Genomic DNA, 21010 nt, shown 5'->3' with positions numbered 1-21010 from the left:
TTGAATATTATATTGTCCAATTCTGAGGTCTAGAGCCCTATTCACGTGCATATTTTATGGCTAAATACCCTTACTACAAATGAGCTTGAGCTCCACCTTGGACTCCGATGTAAGGATGATCATTCTATTCAAAGTGTCAGTGACCCTCTCTGTAAGGCACTAGGCATGGATGCCAGTGAGCCTCCCCTCCCGTCGTTCCCATAGCTTTGATTTTATTTGCATTTGAGGATTTTTGAAAATTTATTAAATAGAAAGATGAGGGATAACTTAAAATGCACTCACTTTCTTACTTCGCCTCCTCCCCAGTTTCAAAAAGGCACTCCAAATTCCAGTGCCCAAATGCGGCACAACATTCAAGACTCCTGATGCTCAGAGATGACCAATGAACAGCAAAAACCAGAAAACGATTTTTAAAAGCAGATCCTGATAGCCACATAGAATGCAGTGTGTTTCCCTCCTGATCATAAAGATGAATGAGGAATTCTGGAGCTTGGTGGCTATATTTGCTCTGCTTAGCAAAGGAAATATCACTATAGGTCAATGGCATTATAGTGGAATGACCGATTCCAATCCAGTCCTCTTTACATTTCTTAGAATATTGAATAATTATTATTTTGCAAGTTACATGTAATGTCTTCTTCAGTCTTTTATATCTTATACGATGTCTCCATACTTGTAGCTAATCTAATCGGACAAGGAATATCACTGAGACAAATAACATCACACAGTTGTAGCAGTGAATCTACTAGGAGAGTATTTAGAATCACTAGGAAATCAAATAAATTAGAACTTCTTCCCATACCTAATTATTGGTTTCACATAGATCTGACATTGGCTGTCTCTCCCAAGACATAATTTTCTAAATCAGAAAGCTGGTTTAATGAAGCAATATTTGAAATTTGCTTGGCATATCTGGATGTAATCAGATTTAATCCTAAATATTGAATTTCAACATTATGACAAAAAAAAAAAAGAAAAACACAAGATTATAAAGAGTTTTATTTAATTTTCTCCCCAAGTCCAAAGACAAAAGATTCCATTCGGAGTTCAATGTGACTGTTATTTACTGTTCAGGGCATAACAGTCACGCTAACAATCTGGTAATGCAGTTCACAAGATGCCTGTTTCTATCAAGTCACAAGTAAACTGTGCTTGTCTTTATGTTTTTAAAGGGCCTCTGCTAGTTTAGAGAGACCTATCCATTTCAAAATTGTGTCATATTGAATGTTTTTTCACTTCACCTGGGGTAAATTCCCACTGCAGTCATTGTGGTTGCCTTTCCTTTCCTCATCTAAAAATTGCATTTGCAAAGGAATTGGATATGGTCTTTGATAGCTATCTTACAAGTTGTAATAATTTAAAGAACTTCCTATGAAGGTTGTTGATTTTAGATTTTCTGGTTCATTTCACCCTCATTATATCAAGTTCTTGAAGACTGATGTTAAACTAAATGTGCCTTGTTACAAAACCTTATGAGGCAATAATGCAGAAATGTGTGTAATTCATAGTTTGGAATCATTCAGACTGTGGTGCTAAATTTTTTGCTGCAAAATGTATTTCTTTTTTACAAGCAAATGAAGAATGAAAGGGAAAGAATGTGTGCTTTATTGTTGTGTCTATGATGAGTTCCAGAATTTATCTTTAGATCTGGAAGTACTTTGTTTGAAGCCCTTAATTTGATCTTTTGAGTTACTGGGTTTTCAAACAACTGTTTCTTAGAGAAGCCAAGTGCAAGAATTAGTGTAGTTGGATACACAGGTGTGAATCTATTGACAATACAAAAATGTTGCTATGTTCTTGATGTTATTGGTAAGCAGTGAAGATCTTAGCATGGTCTGTACAGGGACAAATCTCCTACTTCCATACCTATGTACACACGTAAGATTGCATTATTGCTGTTCAATGATACCTTCCATTCCAATGCTGTGTGTTTCAATATTGGTTCAGTACTGCCTCAATTAATACCAAGCTTCATCTTATTGATAATTATCTGAAACAGAGGGCCAAGTTCTGAGGATAAAAGTGGTGGAATTTAAAAAGTTGATTTCAAATTTAATAATTTAGCAGTAACATCAACATCCATGATATGTATGTGGACACAGACTGCAGTCAGGTTCTCCATCTGAGCTAACAAACAAGTGTATAAGAGCTTTTCTACTAACTATTTAACAGATGGCACGAATGAAAATATGCTCTTGTTATTTTCCTAGTTTCATTTCAATAACATTTTATAAGGAAATAAGAGACTTTTTTACGTTTTCTTTTTTATTATGGGATAATTCTACTAGCTCACATAAATATTGGTGGTTTCTTTTTTTTTTTTTTTTTTGAGATGGAGTCTCGCTCTGTCGCCCAGGCTGGAGTGCAGTGGCGCAATCTCGGCTCACTGCAACCTTCGCTTCCTGGGTTCATGCCATTTTCCTGCCTCAGCCTCCTGAGTAGCTGGGATTACAGGCGCCTGCCACTGCGCCCAGCTAATTTTTTGGTATTTTTAGTAGAGACGGAGTTTCACCGTGTTAACCAGGATGGTCTCCATCTTCTGACCTCATGATCCGCCCACCTCGGCCTCCCAAAGTGCTGGGATTACAGGCGTGAGCCACCAAGTCCGGCCAATATTGGTGGTTTCTAATGATAAAACCAATGTTACAACTGCTTGAGATGAAAACCTTTTGAACTTGTCCAGATGAATAAAAGTTATTGAAGGTATGATTGAATACAATTTAAGCTAATGTTGATTTTGGAACTTATAATGAGGGTAAAATGCTCAATCTTATAATTGTCTGTGTTTTTCCCAAACGACCACGTGATGTAGAGTCCACGTCACTTTCCTGCGAATCTCTCGGCTTATGTGAAGGCATTACTTTAATGGTCTTTTTCACTGTCAAATGTAATGCTGTAACTTTGGTTTGTTCTTGCTTATTCTCACTTGTGTTGTATTGCATTTATTTCTCAGGGCCTGGACCCAGTACTCTGGGCCTGGTTCTTTCTTCAAAATGAAAATAACAAATGACAGTGCTTCTGTTCAAGGATATAAGGCCCAATTCACCTACTCTGTCTCTTCATGAATGGAGGCTTCAGATTCTTCTGAAATCGTGGGCAAAATTACTTAACTTTTGGCCATGTGAAGTGATATTCAAGCAACTAATTTTAAACAAGCCAAGGTTTTCCATTACCTTACAATGTATAGGCCCGAAAGATAACTTAAGACATCACAATATGTCATCCAAAAGAGACCTGAGCATTTGAAAACCTGAATATAATTTGAAAATATGTTTTCCTGCAATGATGGGACATTGCTTGTAGCATCAGAAATGTATATGCTGGGCCTCTTTTCTCTGATAGACTTAAAATAATGATCAAACTGATAAAGATTTAATTTATTAAATTTCCTTAAATCTGTGTACATTGTAGTTTTCTCTGCTCCCCACTCTTGACACAGGCATTATGTTCTTGCAGCGAAAGCATCAGACAAGGCAAAGACGATCCATACCGTTTGTGCTTTGTGTCTTGTGGTCAGTAGAGTGCTCCTCAAATTTCAGAAAGCTGCTGGGGAGTTCCTCGTTGACCAGAAGCCTAGCAGTTGTAAACCCTATGGACCCTGTCTGCCGTTCTCAGTCTGTCTCAGGGCTATGACACGTAGAAGCAGCCGGAGCGCTGTTGTTGGTGGTGTTTTTGTTGTTACTGTCGTTGTTGTTGTGTTGTCATTATTTTGTTTTCAATGTTACCTGCCCATTTCGTCCTCATGGCAGTGTGTGGGTGTTTTTTTGTTTGTTTGTTTTTTGAAATGTCTTGCCATGTATGTTTTGTCCCTTGTGTTACATGTGGAGAAGTCAGGTCTGCACAGTGTAAAGTGAAGGAGGAGGTTGGTGACACTGACCTTGGTCCTGAATCGTCCTGATTGGCTTATCTGCAACGGTTTGGGCCCAGTCAGACAAAGCCTGATCCTCCACCTCACTTTGGCCTTGTCTAAAGACCAAAATTGCTGAATTTTGAAATGATAGTGTTCAGTTATTTTGGTCATCAAGGTAACAAAACTGGTTACTGCAGAGTTGATCTGCTTCATCTATGTAAAATTTACAATGAAGAAGGGAGAACATACCAGAACCACCCCGTAGTGGCCAATTCTCTTATATGGCAAAGACAAGGCCTCATACTCTGCAGACCCAACATGCCAACACCACGTAGCATTAGCCGAAGATGAGTTCTCTTCATCTTGTGTGTTTTCCTCTCTGCCAACATCTCTCATTGTAGTTCTCTTATGGACAATTTGTGTATCTTTAGGGGACATTTCATTAATAAGCCCCCAATTTCCTTATATGTCTTTCAAGAAATAAGTGAATATTTTGTTTTGCTTAGTGGTCAGGAGTGGAGATTATTATTTGTTTGAAACGGATAGTGAAGAGGAGGAAGAGGAAGAATTAAAGAAGGAAGATGAAGAGCCTCCACGAAGGTCAGCATTCCAGGTAATTATGGGGAAAATCATTCCTTTGCTAGTTGGGAGAGCTTTTCTTATTGACAGACCTTGACTTCAGGCCTAGACGCCTCCTGTCATATTCATATGTCATAGCTCCCCCGAAACTTCTGATTTACATCTGCCATTCTTTATTTCTAATGAAATTGTAATGATGCCTGCTCCCAGCAACACCGTAATTAGTATCAAGTAAGAATCGTGTGCAGGCCAGGTTTTCATTCACTTGCACTGAAACAGTTTCTGATACTATAAACAAAAAATAAAGCTTCGTTGGGTGAACTCAACGTTTTTCTTGCAAGCAGGAAGTGAAAAAGATTTCTCTGGCATTGCTTTGGATTGCTTGAATGGACTTACATTTCAATATGTGAGATAGGTGATAAAACAAAATCCTTTCTTTGTTTTGGAGCAAATGATCATTTAAATATTGCTTCAAAGTTTGAAAACCATTTCATATGTATTGCTAAAGATTTGAGAATATATTGAACTAGTAATAAAAATACGTGGCACAGTTCTGGTTTCTTCAGCTTAGCTACCTTTCTGTTTTAGAACCTGCTTTCTGTTTTAGAACCTGCTGTCCCATTCTCAGCTATAGCTCACCAGCCTAATGGAGCATATTGAGTGAATGTGAATCGATGCTTGTTAAAGATGAGGCTTTGTCATTAGAGTTACGTATAGGATGAAAATTGGTCTGTGTTTCTTTTATCAATAACTACATACTAGGGCTGTTATTTCCCATTTGTTTTCCTATGAGGCACATAGAATCATGTCCATCAAGCCACATGATATGCCCATGATAAGGCCGTCAGTTTTTTGCCCAGGCCTTCTCAAGTGGGTGGGGCCCACCCATGCTTTGTTTTCCCAGTGACATTGAAAAACTGAACTCTCCATAGAGACACCTTGGTCTGATGCTTTCTTTCTTCCCCCATTGCTTCGTGTCTGTTTCTTCATGACCGAGTTTTTGCGCATGTTTGCAACGGGCTTATCAAATACTAATGACTTAACTCATTTATTTGTATTCGAAAGAGTTTTATTCTAACTACCACTCATCATGCAGCCAAGGAGAGAACATGAACATCTTCACTATGTTGGATGGATTATATGCAATGATGACTATTTTCTTTATTCCTAACTTACAAGCAGAGCACATTTTATTCCAGCTTCAGTGACTGGCACCTTTTAACCTAGTTGGTGTAACTGTAGAGACGAATTCATACTGACATCATATATTAAATTACTAGTTTTTGGTTTTTTCTACTAATTACTCTTGCTTTGTCCTTCTTTGTAGAGAGCTATTGGGAAGTTTGCATCAGCCATTTTAGCCTTGCCAAAGTCTGTCATTAAACTTCCCAAAACTATTCTTCAGTATTTAATCAGAGCTGCAAAGGTATTTGATGTTTTACTGATGTGTAGTGTGTGACTCTCTGCTCTGTAGAACTGTAGAGAAATATACCTTTATTGCCCTATCTCTGCATTTTCTCGGTTCTATAGATGGTACCATGAAGGAATTACAGGAACATAAACTATTAGAAAAAGTTTTCCAAAACAAGTTCTTAGAAGCCAAAGTTCTTATTATTTGACTCTTGTTCTTAAATGGACACCAGAGACTCGAAAAGTAGAAAGAGAAAATGCAGATACAGATAGACTTTCCGTCCTTCTCATGGTGTTGCCTGAGTCACATCTCATTTTAAAAGGGGCACATCTGGTTGCATGCATCAGTTCTGATGAGTAAAAAAGGTGATAATTTTTCTCAGAAAGCTGGTAAAATTCTGGATAAGTTAATAAAAGATGTCTTTTACTCCATCTCTCTTTCGGGTCCCTTTCAGTCTCCATCTTCCAGTTTCTGCACTCGGTACAGCCAGCTTCTCCCTGGGCTGATCCACCCAGTGCAGTCTGCGGGCTCCTCACTACCACAGATCCGTGCTAGGGCTTTTGATTATACTGTCAAAAATTATTTGTTGATTAATCTAATGCACAATTGAAGTTATTCAGCTACCTATGCTGTAGTCACTTCGTTACGGAAAAACATGAATAATGAATTCCTATTCTTACATTTTATAGAAAGCCCTTTCTCCCGAACTCAGTCAGGGGCAGCCACTAAAATGCTTTGGTCTGTATGTCCCTCCACTGCTAATCAAGTAGTTCGATAGTGACATAGACCAGTGCTTCACACATTTTACCCTGGGATCTTATTTAAATGCACGTTCTGATTCAGCAGATCCTATGGGACCTCACATTGTGCATTTCCCTCAAGCTCTCATGTGAAGCACAACCATGGCTGGGCCTTGAGTAGCAGCATCCACACCTCCAGGTTCCTTCTGCTTTTAAAATGCCAGGATCCTGTTTTTTAGTGTAGTATTTACCATTTCTGCTTCCCCCAAATTCTTTTCCTTTTCTTTTCTATGACTACCATATGACTTTCCCAATTCATCTTTAAGAATTTATTTAAATAAAATATAACAATGTAATTATCCCCCATCTTAGTTTCTTTTTTAAAAAAGTATCTTACAGACAACATAAAGAAGGTGCTAGACCATACCTGAATCAAAGGACAGACGATGAAACTTCACCAGTTTCAGTTAAGGATCTCCACTCTGATAAAGCTCTCCCTGTCTTAAAGAATAAGTGCATTTTCGCATAAGTTGTTAGTAAAACGAATCCTATTTTCCCCTGATATATAGAGTAAAATTTAAGATAAAGTCAGGAACGCATGCTACTGGTAGCAGCTCTTTGGAGAGCTCAAAGGTCTTTCATGTAAATTTCCATGTACTTTTCTACTCCTGGTTCGTGGAGCTTGTGTCTGATTTTCCAGAGAGGCCCATCCAGCTGGTTGACAGGTGCAGCTGCAAAGTAAGAACTGGGAAGTTCTGGCTGGGCACAGTGGCTCACGCCTGTAATCCCAGCACTTTGGGAGGCCAAGGTGGGCGGAGGTCAGGAGATCAAGACCATCCTGGCTAACACAGTGAAACCCTGTCTTTACTAAAACTACAAAAAATTAGCCGGGTGTGGTGGCAGGCACCTGTCGTCCCAGCTGCTCGGAAGGCTAAGGCAGGAGAATGGCAGGAACTGGGAGGCGGAGCTTGCAGTGAGCCGAGATTGCACCACTGCACTCCAGCCTGGGCGACAGAGCGAGACTCCATCTCAAAAAAAACAGAATTGGGAAGTTCGGTAAGAGCCTTCCATTTCTTGACTCAGTAAGGATTGGGACGTTTCCCCTCCTCTTCATTGTCAGCATTTTTCTGACCCTCTTAATAAGTCCTGGAACTGTAAAATGTTTCTATTTCAAAACATCAAAGTTAAGCTAATTTACCTACAAATAAGGAATTACCCTATGACTCCCTCCTCTCTCCGCTTTCCCTGGTTTGCATACCTCAATGCTCATGGCAGTGAGGCAGCAATGACATGCTTCTTCTTTAGGGGTCCTTTGTTGAGCCAGGAGTGCCCTTTTATAAACCAAAATGTTAATAGCACCCACCCTTTCCACAAGCCTTCTTCCATTCCACCCTTCACATCCCTTTTCCTCTCTCCTTTTCCTCCCAGTTTCCTTTTTCTTCAGAGAAAAAGAATTCCTCCAACTTGTGCGCCTCGTACATTTACAAATCCTCAATTACTTTTTTGTTTTCTATTTTTGGGATCATCTAAAAACAATATTTGTTTCTATTTTCGTGCATCATCTGAAAACAATATTGTGATAACACTTTTTAAAGGAAATGTCACCACATGTTGCTCTTAAATCTGAAAATTTCTTATGTTCAATAACCAGATTATTTTAAAACAACCAATATTGTGCTGAGGCAAGTTTGCTTATTAATGTACTATAACTCAAAGATCTTGATAGAATCCCAATTCACACAGCCCATAAACATCTACCAAAAATTCCTTTATTCAGTCCTCCTGAAAATTCCAGTTCATCTTCCCATTGTTTACAATATGCTTTTGGCATAAAATAATTTTTTGCCTCCTGGAATTTGTTATTCAGAAATAATATAGATGTTGCATTTGTTTTAATTTCTCATAAAATTCAGATTTCTACCAGTGAGAAAAAAAGAAACAGTTGGTCTATTATAGTAACCTCTGACCCTTCTGTTTCCATATATGGAAAAGTTGAATCTCTCTCTACTTTCTACTGACTTCACGATGCCACTGATTTGCTTATGCTGTGTTTTTCAAAGATTTCAGAAATCTGAAAATAATATAGAATAAGATCTGGGTTTACAGCGCTCCCAGAAAACATTTATTTAACTTTATCATCATCATGAAAAACCCAGCTTCTCTGAGACCCCGGTGTGTTTGTGGTGCATGAGAAGCATGCCTGCCTGACTTCGTGTTGCTGTATGGCTGACTGTTTCCATCAGGGTTTTCTTTTTGTTCTTTCTGCATGATTTGGGAGACTCTTGGTGGGGGGCTGTTCACAATTGCTGTTTCCTGGTTATCGGTTAGAATATATTAATGCAGCTGTTTTCAGCTCTTGAATGAAAATGACAAAAGGCAACCAAAAGCCCACAGGTTTTCTTTAATGCTATTCGGGAATAACTCCTTAACCTTAATGTCCTATTTTTTTTTTCTCGCAAAGTACTAACCATTCTCCAAACCGCTTTCTCAAGTCGCTGGTAATAGCTGTTATTCAGAAGGATGAGTATCAAATGCACAAAACTATTTTCCCAAAGTAAAGAAGACTATTAAAGATGTTATTTTGTTTTGACTCCAAGTTTATTTGTGATGGGAGAAACTACTGATACTGAATGAGGCTTCCAGCTTATACCTATTGTGGACAGTGCAAAAGTATCAGTAATAAGTATCACAAATGGTGGTGAGATGTAGGGACTTGGGAGAAACGATGGTTTGTGTGGTAAACCCACAGTGTATCTCATGAGATCCGTGATGCCAGATGAAATACATTTCCTACAACATCTGTTGTCTTTTTCTAAAACAGATTGAATCTCATGATAATAAAAATAGCACAGGGATGTTTAGTTTGTGTTGGGAGGAAAAAATATTTCAAAAGTCGGGAAGCTTGGTGTAGGTCGCTTTTTTATTTCTCATTATTAAAAGGCCAGAAAATAATTGAACTTTCTCCCTTCAGTTTGTTTATCAAGCCTGGATTACTGATCCTAAGACAGCACTCCGACAGAGACACAAAGAGAAAAAAGGGTCTGCAAGAGAAGAACGGAAACGAAGGCGGAAAGGATCCAAGGAGGGTGAGTGTGGGTGGGTGGCTGCAGTGGGTGTGGCAGGTTTCAGGCTGTGCTCCCCAGCCTTGTCTGCAAAGGACAGAAACTTCTGAGGGATGAAGATTTTTAAATTCTAAAGAAGACCAAGAGTTTCAATTTGTCCTTAATTGGTCATTTCTGACACTTGGAATAAATTAAAGCACAAAGTTAGAGTGTATATATATATATACATATATATACATATATATATGTATATGTGTATGTATATATATATGTATATGTGTGTGTGTGTATATATATGTATATGTGTGTGTGTATATATATATATATATTCTTAAGTAGGAAAAAAGGAGAGGCGCAAATGAAACCCAAAAAAAGTAGAAGAAAACTAATTTTTTACATGGATATTAAGTAATAAAAAAAAAAGAAATACTACAGGACATGACCTGATCATTAAGTTAAAAATTGTTCTTAGAAAAAGCTAAGGCCGGGCGCGGTGGCTCACGCCTATAATCCCAAAACTTTGGGAGGCCAAGGCGGGTGGATCACGAGGTCAGGAGATCGAGACCATCCTGGCTAACACGGTGAAACCCCATCTCTACTAAAAATGCAAAAAATTAGCTGGGCGTGGTGGCGGGCACCCGTAGTCCCAGCTACTCAGGAGGCTGAGGCAGGAGAATGGCGTAAACCGGGAGGCGGAGCTTGCAGTGAGCCGAGATCGCACCACTGCACTCCAGCCTGGGCGACAGAGCGAGACTCTGTCTGAAAAATAAATAAAAACAAAATAAAAAACCAATAAGAAAGATGAAACTTTGGCAATCTAATCAAGAAAAAAGCGAAAGCACACTTAAACAATACTCAGAAACAAGCAAACAAAAGGAACATATATTCAGCGTTCTACCAATATGTTTGAAAACATGATATCAACATATCTAAGGGTAAAAATATTTCAAACTATTACAAAAAACATCAGCCGGGCGCGGTGGCTCAAGCCTGTAATCCCAGCACTTTGGGAGGCCGAGACGGGTGGATCACGAGGTCAGGAGATCGAGACCATCCTGGCTAACACGGTGAAACCCCGTCTCTACTAAAAACTACAAAAAACTAGCCGGGCGAGGTGGCGGGCGCCTGTAGTCCCAGCTACTGGGGAGGCTGAGGCAGGAGAATGGCGGGAACCCGGGAGGCGGAGCTTGCAGTGAGCTGAGATCCGGCCACTGCACTCCAGCCAGGGCGACAGAGCGAGACTCCGTCTCAAAAAAAAAAAACAAAACAAAACAAAAAACATCAAAAGTGAAGTTGAAGTGCAGGTGGTTCACTCAGGAGCAATATTTTATTGTATCTATCAGACTAAATATGAGTATTCTGTGTATGTTAAGAACTGCTAGAAATCAAGAAAAGAACAATTCAATTCAATCAATGAGAAGGTATAAAAAACAATTCACAGACCAGAAAACAAAAATGACCAAAAGGTGCTCAGTCTCACTGTAATACAAGAAATACAAATGAAATATTTTGACATACTGTTTTCTTAACCCATTAGATTGACAGGAAAATAAACACTGGATAATGTTGGGAGCTGGTAGGAAGATAAGATATACTTACATATACCATGAGTTGTGTTGTGAAGCAGCATATCTACTTTGAAGAGTTCTGTGTCATTACCTCCTAAAAGCTCAGATGTTACGTATCATACTACAGATCAGTCCCACGCCTAGGTGTTTGGCTTAGCCCATAGCCGTACCTGTACATGTGTACAAACACACATGTCTAAGAGTATTCATCAGATACTATTTGTTAATAACAAAAAATTTGGAAACATCCTAAATGCCCATATGAAGAAGAAGAGTTAAATAAATTATGTTACCAGTATATTATGGAATGTTACTCAGTTCTTTAAAAATGAGATGGATAGCTTTGAGCTAGTATAAGAACAATTCCTGACACATTAAGTGAAAAACAACACATTGCAAATGGCACGCACATGAATGTAGTTGAATTCTTAACTAATTAAACTGAGCATTTTTATTTCACATTTTGTTCGTGATTTTTTCTTTTCAAGTCTAAGATTTAAACTTTTAGCATTTTCCTGCATTGGTCTGTCGGGTTGTTTGTTCTTATCCATTCATGCTATTTATATGTCAGGCTTCTTATCCCTTTTTTTTTTCCTTTTTTCTTTTTTTTTTTTATTACTGTTTTAATTGTCTGGCTTCTCTTTGGACTGGGAGCTCAGTGAGGATTCTGACCAGTAACTTACACAAAAGGCGCTCTATACATATTCTATTCGCTGACTAAATGAATAAGGACTTTCCAACTGTGTTTCTAAGTTTTACAGATGAGAAAACTAAGGCCAAAGGGTATGAGTGGGGCTCACACAGCTAAGTCTAAAGGGAAACTGGAAGCAGCAACCACCTCTGCACCTCACCTGGTCCAGGAGGGGTTCAGGACTTGGGCCACCAAACTCTAGGGCCTGTCCCTCAGGTGCAATTGCAGCTGCTCCTAGACTGCGCCAGCCTCTGCCAGAGACCAGCTGTGAGGGTGTGGGCAAAGACAGGAACAGCAGAGGCCAGTGGAGGGAGTGGGGACAGGGCCAAGGGAACTCTTGGCTTGATTCATAAGGCCTGAATCACTGTGTGTGTGTGTGTGTGTGTGTGTGTGTGTGTGTGTGTGTGTGTGTAATGGCAGCGGGGCTAGGAAAATCGGTATCTTCCAGGAAGGAGTGTCTTGTTCCCCCCAGTGGAACCTTCAGGAGCTGCTGCTCCCAGCCACAGGAAGTAGACCATCTAAATATGGAATAAATACATGACCAGTGAGAGAGGCAAAATGTTGGAAAGCACACCCCAGACCAGCTGGGTCTCTACTACCAAGACCCCAGGCTCAGGCCATCAATCACCCCAGGAGAGGGGATCCCGACCCCCACCAGGACCCAGTGAGAGGTAGACAGCACGAATGCTGAAGGAGCGCCAAGGGGCCAGGTGAGGGAGGGACAGACTGGAGTACCGGGACAACCAAAGCCACCTCATGCAAGAACAAGTTTCTATTCCCAAACCACCACCATCTCCATCAATACTCAGCTCCCTTCCTGCCCCCATGCCTTCCCTCTGCTCAACAGAGAGCTGGAGGCAGGAGGGCGACTCAGTTTGCCAGACATGCTGCTGCAGGTCCCCAGGCCCAGGGAGGCTAGCAAGGGACACAAACCCTTTGATGTTGCCACTCCTTCTCAAGGAATGCTGCTGCCCTCCCAACACGTCCAACAAACACACAGGCCATGGAAGCACAGAGCAAACAGCTTCATGTTCCGGGGGCCTTATCTGGAGCTTCTGTCCAGGGCCTCTGTCTCCAGCCCTCAACCTACATCATTCGGGCAGCAGGCGACCCAGCTCCGCCTCATCCAGCCGGTTGGTGGCCATGATGTGCTCCAGCTGCTGCCGGTAAGGTGCCAAGTTCTGCATGAAGTGGGGCACCGGGCATTATCCAGCACCCCATGGGGCCGCAGGCGGTCCACATACTCACAGGACCCCTTGCCCAATGAGGTCAGCAGCGGGAAATCGATGGTCTGGTGATGTCGCAGAGTGCTCACGATGCCGTCCAGGTACACCTGGCCCTGCTGGGAACAACCTGGAAGCGAGGTGTCTGTCTGGCCGCGCTGGGCGCGCACGCCGTCCTCCCAGCGCTCGTCGGCGTCCTGCACGTAGCGCGCCAGGTCCTGGCAGAGCTGGCGGAAGGGCATGCGCAGAGCGTGGCGGAGGGCGTACTAGAACTACGGCGGAGGGTGTAGGAGAACTACGGCGGAGGGCGTAGCAGAACTACGGCGGAGGGCGTACCAGAACTACGGCGGAGGGCGTAGCAGAACTACGGCGGAGGGTGTACTAGAACTACGGCGGAGGGCGTAGCAGAACTACGGCGGAGGGCGTACCAGAACTACGGCGGAGGGTGTACTAGAACTACGGCGGAGGGCGTAGCAGAACTACGGCGGAGGGTGTAGCAGAACTACGGCGGAGGGTGTACTAGAACTACGGCGGAGGGTGTACTAGAACTACGGCGGAGGGTGCAGCAGAACTACGGCGGAGGGCGTAGCAGAACTACGGCGGAGGGCGTAGCAGAACTACGGCGGAGGGTGTAGCAGAACTACGGCGGAGGGTGTACTAGAACTACGGCGGAGGGCGTAGCAGAACTACGGCGGAGGGTGTAGCAGAACTACGGCGGAGGGTGTACTAGAACTACGGCGGAGGGCGTAGCAGAACTACGGCGGAGGGTGTAGCAGAACTACGGCGCGGTGCAGTGGAGCAGCGCAGCGCACCACAGGAAGAGCCACTTGTGGCTGGCCAGGTCCCCCTCGTGGGGTTCTCCGGCCGCAGCCCGTACCGCAGCCAGTCCTCCGCGTTGTGCCACGGCTGGCGCGCGTTGTTCACGCCCCGCAGGTAGTGAATGTCTGTGGGGAAGGCGAGGGGAGGCAGCGCTGGGCGGGGCGATTGGGGACCCGCCTGCGAGCCCAGCCCTGGCCCTGCTCCACTTGGCCGGGGCTCTGGCCGCGACACTTTGATCCTCATGCTGCCGAACTCAGGTTTGCACACAAGCTCTCCCGGCCCCACGCAGCGTGAAGCCCCTCCTCCAGTGAACTCGCACCCAAGGATCCACAGTGGCTCACATACATGAATCCTCTCCCACCCATCCGCCCCCCACCCTTCACCCACGCACCCACACACGTGCACGAACTCTCCCGAACTGACATTGCCCCCAGCCCGCCCGGGCACAAGAGTACGTATACCTCCCTGCCCAACATCCTCGGTGTCCATGTCATTTTGAACACTCACGCTGATGCCCCCGGCAAAAACCACCTCTTGCCCAGAGCAACAGGATTCTCGAGGAAGAGGGACAGACGGATAGAAAGAGTGGTTAGTGCCCTGCACGCTCCTGCCCAGCCTGGCCAGTCCCCACCTAAACCAGGCGCCGTGTGTCCTCAAGCCAAGTCCATTCCCAGGATCTGGCCTTCCATCCACCCTGAAGGGTTGGCCTGGTGAGACTCTGAGGGTTCTCCCTCTGGCCTGTCAGGGCCTCACCAGCCTTGCCCCCACTGTCGAGAGAAGTCAGAGAGGAAGTGGAGAGAGTGGCGGGCGTGTTCTGGCCCACCTTTGTGAGCCAGAGGGCGGAGGTGGCTGCTCAGGGAGGGAAAGCCCCGACCTCAGGAGGGAAGGGGGAGAAACAAAAGTGGGAGTTACTCGGGCCCCTCCTTCCCACCCCTCCCAGCTCCTAGGCCCCTTTCATGCCTGCCCATCCGCCCGATACCCATACCCTGGCCTATTTCATACCGCAGCTTGCCCTCCACCCAGTACTGGCGGGCTCCGGTCAGGTTGATGGCCAGTGTGGGCCGGCTGTTCTCCACCATCATCACTGTCTGGGACAGCAGGTCTTCGCTCAGCTGCGCCACAGTCTCCTCGACGCAGCCCTTCTTCCGCATGTCTTTGCGCACAATGGACCGTATTTGGCACTTGTGAGCAGCTGCTTCCAGGTGACAGCCCAAAGTGTTCATAGGTTCCAGACTTCTCCAGAACAGCTCAGTGATGCCAACTGCCTGATGGATGAACTGTCCAGAGGCCTCGCAGTACTTCTCGAGCACAGGCGTGGGCATGGGCTCCTGGTACTCGAAGGGTGAATTGTAGGTGTAATGGGACTGGAATAACTTGTCTCGCTCACGGTCCGTATTGGTTGGCCGCAGGGCCACCAACATGCAGGGGCTCTTGCTGGCACTATGGCTTGCATCCCTTTGAGTCTTAGCAATGTGAGGCAGGGAGGCTGCAGGCCACAGGGTGCCCCTACCTTGGTTCTGTCCCCATCCAGGTAGAGGCCATCCCAGGGTGCCACGTGCCTGACAGCCAGTACTATTTACAGAGTAGGTGCTGTCACTGCGACACATGTGTCCACAGTGGCCCAGGTGCATTTTGTGAGAAGGGCTGCTGCTCAGGCTGGGGCTGCAGTGCTGGGAGGACTGCCAGAGCCAGGGACAAGGCCAAGGGCTGAGACCAGGGGTACAGTGGTAGCCCATCTCGGTCTGAGGGCTTCAGCCTATGGTGCAGGGATGGGAGGCTGGTAGGCAGGCTGGGGGGTGCCTGGTCATACCCCTGAGCCCGCAAGTCCAGCACCATTCTGTCTTGGGGGTCACATCCAGCTGGGTCACTCCAATCCTCCACACTGTTGACCTCTGGGATATAAAGAGCATGTGGAGACCAGCATGAGTGGGTGTGACCAGAGGACCAGCAGGCCCTGTACTCCACATTGCCTCTGCTGGGCGGTTGGTGGGCCCAGACTCTGCTACCAGGGCTCTGATTGGCTGCAGCGTCCATTGCCTCCAGCAGACTCACCCAAGTATGCTGGGCTGGGGGAAAGCACTTTGTTTTCGTTTTTGTTTTTTGAGACAGGGGCTTGCTCTGTCACCCAAGGTGGAGTGCAGTGCAATGATCATAGCTCCTTGCAGCCTCCAACTCCTGGCTTCAAGCGATCCTCCTGCCTCAGCCTCCCAAAGTGCTGGAATTAAACACATAAACCACCGCACCAAGCCGAAAGCAAGAGTTTTAAACACCCATCTAGATGGTAGTTACTGGAATCCTCTCAGCCTGAGCTCCTGAAGGCAAAGACTGAGCCTCTTACTCATGATTCTAATCTCTGCTCAGCACTCAATCTGGGAGGTGGTTCAGTGCAGCCACAGCTACCTGGGCTGATTAGGTAGGTGAGAAGGCCTCAGGGGCTGACTTCTGCCAATGGCATCTTCTCATAGCCACCCCTGTCCACCCACCTGGCTTTATCCACATCCTCCTGCCCATTTGGCCTCAGTCAATTTGAATGTCTGAAGGCCCCATGCTTGTGCCAGTACCCCCAGAATGCCCTCTCTCCTCTGAGCCATCTGTTGAAATCCAAATTAGAATCTGCTTTTGTGGGGCAGAGGGAAGTTTCAGCAAATCCAAGCCAATCTCTGGCTTGTCCCCTATCTGAGGGATCTTTCCAGTGGTCGTCCAAGGCCAGTGTCAGGGTGCTCACCCCAACTCTGTTCCAGGACTCAGTCCAATCCCATCTGCCCCCCTGAGACTGCCTGGAGAGCCTCCAGCTGCCGAGCTCCCTTGCCTGCTCAGCAACTCACTTCCAGCATTTCTCCTCTCTCCTACATCCTCAATCTCTTCCTCTCTGCTGGAGTCTTTCCATCAGCATAAACACATGCTGTTATTTCTCCATCTTAAAAAACAAAACAAAACCCTCACTAGAACCCACACTCCTCCAGCTACAGCCCTGCTGCATCTCCCTCCATCTGCTTCTATTGCAGCACATACCTCAAGTCATCTATACCCAGTCTCTAGTTCCTTCTTCCCCGTTCTCTCATATCCACTCCAATTAGCCTTCTGTTCCTGGCTCTCCATCCAAATTGATCTGATCAAGGTCACCAGTGACCAGCAATGACCTTCATATCAATCAACACCTGATACAATTAATCACTATATCTTGAAAGCCAGGCGCGGTAGCTCACACCTGTAATCCCAGCACTTTGGGAGGCTGAGGTGGGCAGATCACCTGAGGTCAGGAGTTCGAGACCAGCCTGACAAACATGGAGAAACCCCATCTCTACTGAAAATACAAAATTAACTGGGTGTGGTGGTGCATGCCTGTAATCCCAGCTACTCAGGAGGCTGAGGTAGGAGAATCACTTGAAACGGGGAGGTGGAGGTTGTGGTGAGCCAAGATCGTGCCATTGCACTCCAGCCTAGGCAACAAGAGCGAAACTCCGTCTCATAAAAACAAAAATCACTGCATCCTGGAAACATGCTGTCCACTTGGTGTTCCAAACACACTCAAGCTTAGTTCTCCTACCTTGCTGGTCATCCGTATCTCTATGACCTCTTAACACTGTAATGTCCAGGACTTGTCAATGGAAACTTCTCCATTTATGTTCACTCCCTAGGTGTTCTCATCCACTCTCGTGGTTTTAAATACATTAGCTCAGACTTCTTCCATAAACTTTAGACCAGTGTGCCAATTTCAGTGCAATTTGTGATTATCCCATTTTTGTATATTTCAGATATTTTTTCCAACCCAAGGCTTATATTTTGATTTTAGTTTATGGTATATGCGATCTGAGCAATTATTATTTTTTTTCTTGTGTCAAATTTCCCCTTGCAGTTTCTAGGTTTCCATCTTGCTTTTAAGAAGTCTCTTGGCCAGGCGCGGTGACTCACACCTGTAATCCCAGCACTTTGGGAGACTGAGGCAGGTGGATCACCTGAGGTCAGGAGTTCGAGACCAGCGTGGCCAATATGGTGAAACCCTGTCTCTACTAAAAATGCAAAAAAATTGCTGGGCGTGGTGGCAGATGCCTGTAATCCCAGCTACTCGGGAGGCTGAGGCAGGAGAATCACTTGAACCCGGGTCGTGGAGCTGAGCTGAGTGCAGTGAGCTGAGACCACACCACTGCACTCCAGTCTGGGTGACAGAGTGAGACTTTGCCTCAGAAAAAAAAAAAAAAGAAAGAAAGAAAAGAATGTCTCTCCTCCCAAATATGATGCAGATGTTTCCCAGATTTTCTATTAATTTTACTTACATCTTAATTTTTTTTTTTTTTTTTTTTTTTGAGACTGAGTCTTGCTCCATCACCAGGCTGGAGTGCAGTGGCACAAAATCAGCTCATTGCAACCTCTGCCTCCTGGGTTCAAGTGATTCTCCTGCCTCAGCCTTCTAAGTAGCTGGGACTACAGGTGCCCGCCATCACTCCTGGCTAATTTTTTGTAGTTTAGTAGAGACAGGGGGTTTCACCATGTTGGCCAGGATGGTCTGGATCTCCTGACCTCGTGATCCACCCACCTCGGCCTCCCAAAGTGCTGGGATTACAGGCGTGAGCCACTGCACCTGGCTACATCTTAAATTTTTATTCTATGAAGTGGAGATCTAATTTGTTCACTTTTAGATGGATAGACAATTATGTTATTCCAGTTTATTAAGATGATTCATCCTTTCCTACTGGATTTAAATGCTTCATTTGTCAGTGTCAGGCTCCCATTTCTTCTCGGGTATGTTTTCAGACTCTATTTTGGTCTTCCCTTGTATTGTCTCGCTCTAGGCCAATGCCACATACTATTAAGTCTAGTAGCTATAGAGTTTGTTTTAATTTTTAGTGAGGCAAGCTCCTCTCACTACCTTTTTTTTTTTTCAAAATTGTGTTTGCTGTTCTCAGACATTTGTCCTTCTGGAATGTTTCAGTCAGTTATAAAAATTTGTTCTTTGGTCATCTTGAAAATGGCTCATTGCTCTGAGTCATGAAGATTATTTATTGTGCACGTGCAGCACTCTTAACCTACCAATCAAAGACAGCAATAATTTAAAGATACTCTTTTAATGAATATTTACTCAGCACTTTCTTGGTACGAGGCATCATGTCTTCCAGACAGATGAAGCACGTGGATCCCGTTCTTCTGAAGTGCCAGCTGTTGTCATATGTGCCTCATGTATACCATAGTAACTAATTCGATCCTTGCAACAGCACAGGGTCATTTTATTATCCCTGCTCTACAGAGGAGCAAATAAGGTCCCAGAGAATGAAGCAACTTGCCTGAGGTCACACAGCCATTCAGTGAGTAGTGGGTCTGGAATTCCTACTAGACTAATTTGTTCTAAAGCCTTTCATTGTAACTGGTAGGCAAGATAAGTATAGGGGGAAAATTCCTAATGATATCAAAACTGCAAAGTTCCGTTTTAAAAAGTAGAGATAAAATAATGTGGGACCTGAGGGAGAAAGGATTTCTTGTAGGCAAGCATGGCTTCAGAGAATGCTCCATGAAGAAGGGAGTATTTGCACACAGCCTGACATTCTAGCAGAAGAAAGCAAGCCCATGCATAAAAAATAAAATATAAAGAGCAGGTCAGCTTAGCTGGTCAAGACCAGATGTGGAGCAACAGTAGTAAAGAGGATAGCAGAAAATAAGTTTGAGAAGATTCCTGGAGTCAGATCATGAATGACCTTAGGTAGGGTTACCAGATAAAATGCAGGAAACTGAGCCAGGAGCTGTGGCTCACGCCTGTAATTTCAGTAACTTGGGACTCTGCAGTAGAAGGATCACTTGAGGCCAGCAGTTTGAGACCAGCCTGGGAAACATCTCTAAAAAGATTTTTTCTTAATATAGTCAGGTGTGGTGTTGTACACTTGTAGTCCTAGCTACTTGGGAGGCTGAGGAGGGAGGATCACTTGGGCCCTGGAGGTCAAGGCTGCAGTGAGCTATGATCACACCATTGCAGTCCAACCTGGGCAACAGAGCAAGACCTGACTCTAATATATATATACACACACACACACACAGAGATAGAATATATATAGGACATATATATATCAGAGAGATATATATACACACAGAGAGAGAATATATATAGAACATATATATTCCCTCTACATATTTCCTGGGCTTCATATATAATATATGTATATTGATATATACACATATATATCTTCTCTCTATATATGAAGCCCCATTTGAGTTTTTAACATAACAAACAATGTTTAGCTTAAGTATAATCTGGACATATTTCATGGAACATACTTATACTTTAAAAATACAAAGACTTAAAATACGTACCTCAAACTTCACATCATTATTTGAAAATTCTCGAGATGCTCTCCCTCAGAGCAACAGTATAAGCAACATGCCCTATCAGATAACAACATCAACACCAAATTATAAGTGTTTTAGCCTCATCCCTGGGTCTATTTTGTGTCTCCTAACCTGATTTTTTCATTTTACTTTCTCATCTACCTGTTATCCTGTTATATTTCATATGTAACCATAAACCACCTTATATCCTTTTAGTAAAAAGGTTTATTTGGAATCAATCACTGGTACCCAAATAAAACCTCAAAAAAAATGAAGATTTCTTAAAGAACTAAACATACCCTTCAATTCGGCAATCCCACTACTACATATACATTCAAAGGGAAGAAAATTATTGTATCCAAAAGGCACCTGCACTCACATGTTTATTGCAGCACTATTCACAATAGCATAAATATGTAATCAACCTAACTGTCCATCAACGGAGGATTGGAAAAAGAAAATGTGATATATGTGTATGTCATGGAATACTACTTAGCCATAAAAATGAATGAAGTCATATCTTCTGCGCAACGTGGATGGAGCTGGAGGCCATTATCCTAACGAAATAATGCAGAAACAGAAAGTCAAATACCTTATGTTCTCACTTATCAGTGGGAGCTAAACAGTGGGTGCATATGGGCATCCGGAGGGAGGGCAGTTATAGACACTGGAGATAATCAAATGCGGGAGAATTGGGGAGGGGGGAGTTAAGGGTTGAAAAATTACCTGCTGGTACAATGTTTGCCGTTTGGTGA

At 43.9% G+C, this 21010-nt stretch overlaps 2 protein-coding genes and 1 pseudogene across 2 annotated transcripts in view; 1 reads left to right on the top strand and 2 right to left on the bottom strand.

Moving 5' to 3' along the window:
- Positions 1–21010, bottom strand: part of ANKRD62 (ankyrin repeat domain 62) — a 301061-nt gene that overhangs the window by 132494 nt on the left and 147557 nt on the right. The window lies entirely within an intron of this gene.
- The window catches only part of LOC104671817 (piezo-type mechanosensitive ion channel component 2-like), a 101599-nt gene that overhangs the window by 35375 nt on the left and 45214 nt on the right, over positions 1–21010 (top strand). Inside the window, 2 exon segments of the mRNA XM_030926209.1 lie at positions 4357–4463; positions 9552–9666. Coding sequence (XP_030782069.1) covers positions 4357–4463; positions 9552–9666 — 222 coding nt within the window.
- On the bottom strand, positions 12993–15779 carry LOC115895538 (annotated as a pseudogene).

The sequence above is a fragment of the Rhinopithecus roxellana genome, chromosome 21 (assembly GCF_007565055.1).
Source record: "Rhinopithecus roxellana isolate Shanxi Qingling chromosome 21, ASM756505v1, whole genome shotgun sequence".
In the NCBI taxonomy this organism is placed as follows: domain Eukaryota; kingdom Metazoa; phylum Chordata; class Mammalia; order Primates; family Cercopithecidae; genus Rhinopithecus; species Rhinopithecus roxellana.
Note: the sequence above shows the minus strand (reverse complement) of the source record. Positions and strands in the feature narration are given on the sequence as shown.